At 34.4% G+C, this 3,094-nt stretch overlaps 1 protein-coding gene across 1 annotated transcript; it reads right to left on the reverse strand.

Annotated features, from left to right (window-relative positions):
- Window positions 1-1,155: 1,155 nt before the first annotated feature.
- On the reverse strand, window positions 1,156-1,791 carry LOC111899043 (uncharacterized). Its single transcript, XM_023894926.2, has one exon. It carries the CDS (start codon window positions 1,789-1,791, stop codon window positions 1,156-1,158), a length of 636 nt encoding a protein of 211 aa, XP_023750694.1.
- Window positions 1,792-3,094: the final 1,303 nt, after the last annotated feature.

Consider the following 3,094-nt stretch of genomic DNA (forward strand, 5'->3'; position numbering starts at 1 on the left):
TTTGTGACGAATTTACACTAAAATTTGCACTTGACGGTAATTTTTGAGGAATTCCTCGTGCCACACCGAGACACCAAGCAAACACCAAGTAGATTAGGTCAGCCCGTGATTACCATCCAATGTTATATCCACTTACCACCCAATTGAACTATAAAGTTTAAATGTTTTTTTCTATTGTATTTTGGTCAAACTTTGAACCTTCGTCGATGAAGTTGAAGTGGCGTTTGTTAGTCTTATTTAACCCAATTTTATACGATTTTGGATTTATTTATCATAATTATATTCGGTTTTTACTGGAAAGTAAAAATTGGATTAGAATCGTTGGGATAATAGATAACTAATAGAATATATCAAATACTCCCTCCGTCCCAAATTGATAGTTCACTTTTGACTTTTGAAGTCTTTTTTTTTCAACTTTAACCTTAAATATTTTTATTTGTGTTATATATTACTTGATAAAACTTAAAACAATGAAAAAGCATTTAAAATATAATCCATTCATATATTTTGCATTAAATGTTATCTATCAAAAACAAAATTATTTAAGGTTAAAGTTGAAGAAAAAAAGATTTTAAAAGTCAAAAGTAGACTATCAATTTGATACGAAAATAGTAGATAAAAGTAATTTAATCTAATCTCAAGTTGCATTTCTTCGTTCAGTTGTCTATAATAAATTGGATTTTGATCGGTTCACAAAACCCAAGATAATGGATAATGATTGAAACGGTTCAATCAAATTCCAATAGATGTCAACCGAAGAATATCGTTTCTTAAATAGCTATTGAAATATGAACAATATGTTGGAAAATAAAACTTTAAACTCATACTTAGATTTTGTAAAATCTATTTTTTAAAAGGTCAAAGAGAATAAGTTCCTAAAAGTTCTTTACCAAACAAGCCATAATAGATAGGAACTTAAATTACAAGTTTCGAAAAAATAATGTTAATTATTACATAGACATAAAAAGAAATCCATAATACAGAGTGATTAATATTTTATAACTCTTGCCACTAGATAACCCATACTGAATATACTACAGATATTTTTCATAACATGATATAGAGCAAGTCTTGAACAAATACGCCATTGATGCGCAGCCAAACCTTCATCTCTTTAGCTTCTTTACCTTTTAATTATTACATTCCAAGAGCAATTCATCCACCAAACACATTCTCTTCCCCTTCACAATCTATCTTCCTCATTGCTACCACAGTAATCGAATCAAACTGTCTAAGATACGCAATCTTATAATTCGATTGTTTCAAGAACTCATAAGATCGATCATAATAGTTCCCTAGTGGCATAACTACAATTCCATCAACCTTCACAACCCTATTGATGAACTTCATGTTCTCAAAACTCGAAGCAAATACAAAATCAAACACCTCATTAGGGATCACCATTTGTCGATCCGCATCCGAATCAGTAACAAGATCAATTCCATAGTCTTTCAAGAACCATAAACTGTCAAATAGATCACCAATTCCAGAGCTCAGAAGGAGACCCTTGTGTCCATCTTTGTAAAGACCTTCAACCACTAGATCTTTGAACACCATGGGTAGAAAATCATGAGAATCTTCCTCAGACGCATCTCTTACAAGCGACCCAATTGAAGGCAATACGAGAATGAATAAAGCCAAAAACAATGACCTCGAGATTATACCCAAAACTCGCGAATTGGGTAGTCTGAATATCAAAACAGAATCAGGATTCAACCCAATTGCTGGACGACCCTTTATCTGTCTGATCTTGGGATTGCTACTCGCACGATGCCCACGACCCAAATTCATAATTCGATCAGAAAAACTCGAAAAGACAACAAGATGAGAAAGATCAAAGCACTGATAAGCTGAGAATCTAAAATGAAACCGATTAACAACCGAGGAAATGGATCTAGCGGGTGCAAAACCTGGCGGCGGTGTGGTTTCCACCCACCAGAGAAAGACGAGTAGTTTGATTAGTGTAACAAATAATGATCAATTGACGAAACATCGTGATTCCCATTACCTTTGTTTCAATTTCAATGTCTTACAGAGCTATGAAATATAATACAGTGAGCTACATCGGCATTAAGCAAAAAGTGTTGCCCCCTACCCTGCTAGTGAAAGAAACGAGAATGGAGGGTGATTAAGCTGAAGAATCATGTGGGTGTTTGTATAATTGATGAATATTGGAGGCGTAGGGGGATAGGGGTGGGGGTGGGTAATGGGTATCGTGTCGAAGAGAGTGTGGTGGCCGGAGGGAGAATTATTTGTGGGGAGGGTTCACGTGATGGAGGGAGATACAGAGGGAGACGAAGCCAGACCGGGTTCAACCTATCTCCATTATTTGGGTTGAAATATGGGTCGTGGGGTCCACTGCCCTTTACTTTTTGGGTAACTTTGTATAGTACTGCTTGGTCACAAATCATGTGCCAAATAAAATTAGTAAATGAAACTAGATAAAGCAATGCACAAAATAGATTTATGCATAGTATTATAGTAGATTCGGTTTAATTATCCATAAAGTGTATTTTTTATTTGAGATATTTTCGACTCGGACAACCCATTAATCCATATAAAATGCTTAGAAATTTTCCCCAAAAAATCCCTAGAGATTTGATTATCTCCTTCTTACGAAACCGACACTCATGCGTGTGCTAAGTTTTATTCTTTTTCTTCCGATCAATTCATCATTCTGGAAGCCATGTTTATTGAAAGAACAAGCAACACAAATGTATGAATATCAATAAAATGAGACAAAGATTGTGTGAATGTAAGGTGTTGTGTGAAATATAAAAAGGTATCAAGAGATGATATTTATAGGTAAATATTATTAAAAAAAATATATTTCAAACTACTTATTAGAAGAGTCAAAGGCCTAAATACGTTTAATTGAACGTTCTCGGTAACACGAACCATCACGATCACGACCCACAATGATACATTGGGATGGTGCGCACGGTCGCAGTTTGTGGCCATGTAGACCATGTACGTGTTCATAAAAGGCATTCCAAACGGTCTTAATTAATGTGGATTTGATCATGTCAAATAAACTTCCGCTATAAATTTCCTATATTTAATTTGTATACTTATAAATCTTACACATGATAAT

This window comes from Lactuca sativa, chromosome 9 (assembly GCF_002870075.4).
Source record: "Lactuca sativa cultivar Salinas chromosome 9, Lsat_Salinas_v11, whole genome shotgun sequence".
Lineage (NCBI taxonomy): Eukaryota > Viridiplantae > Streptophyta > Magnoliopsida > Asterales > Asteraceae > Lactuca > Lactuca sativa.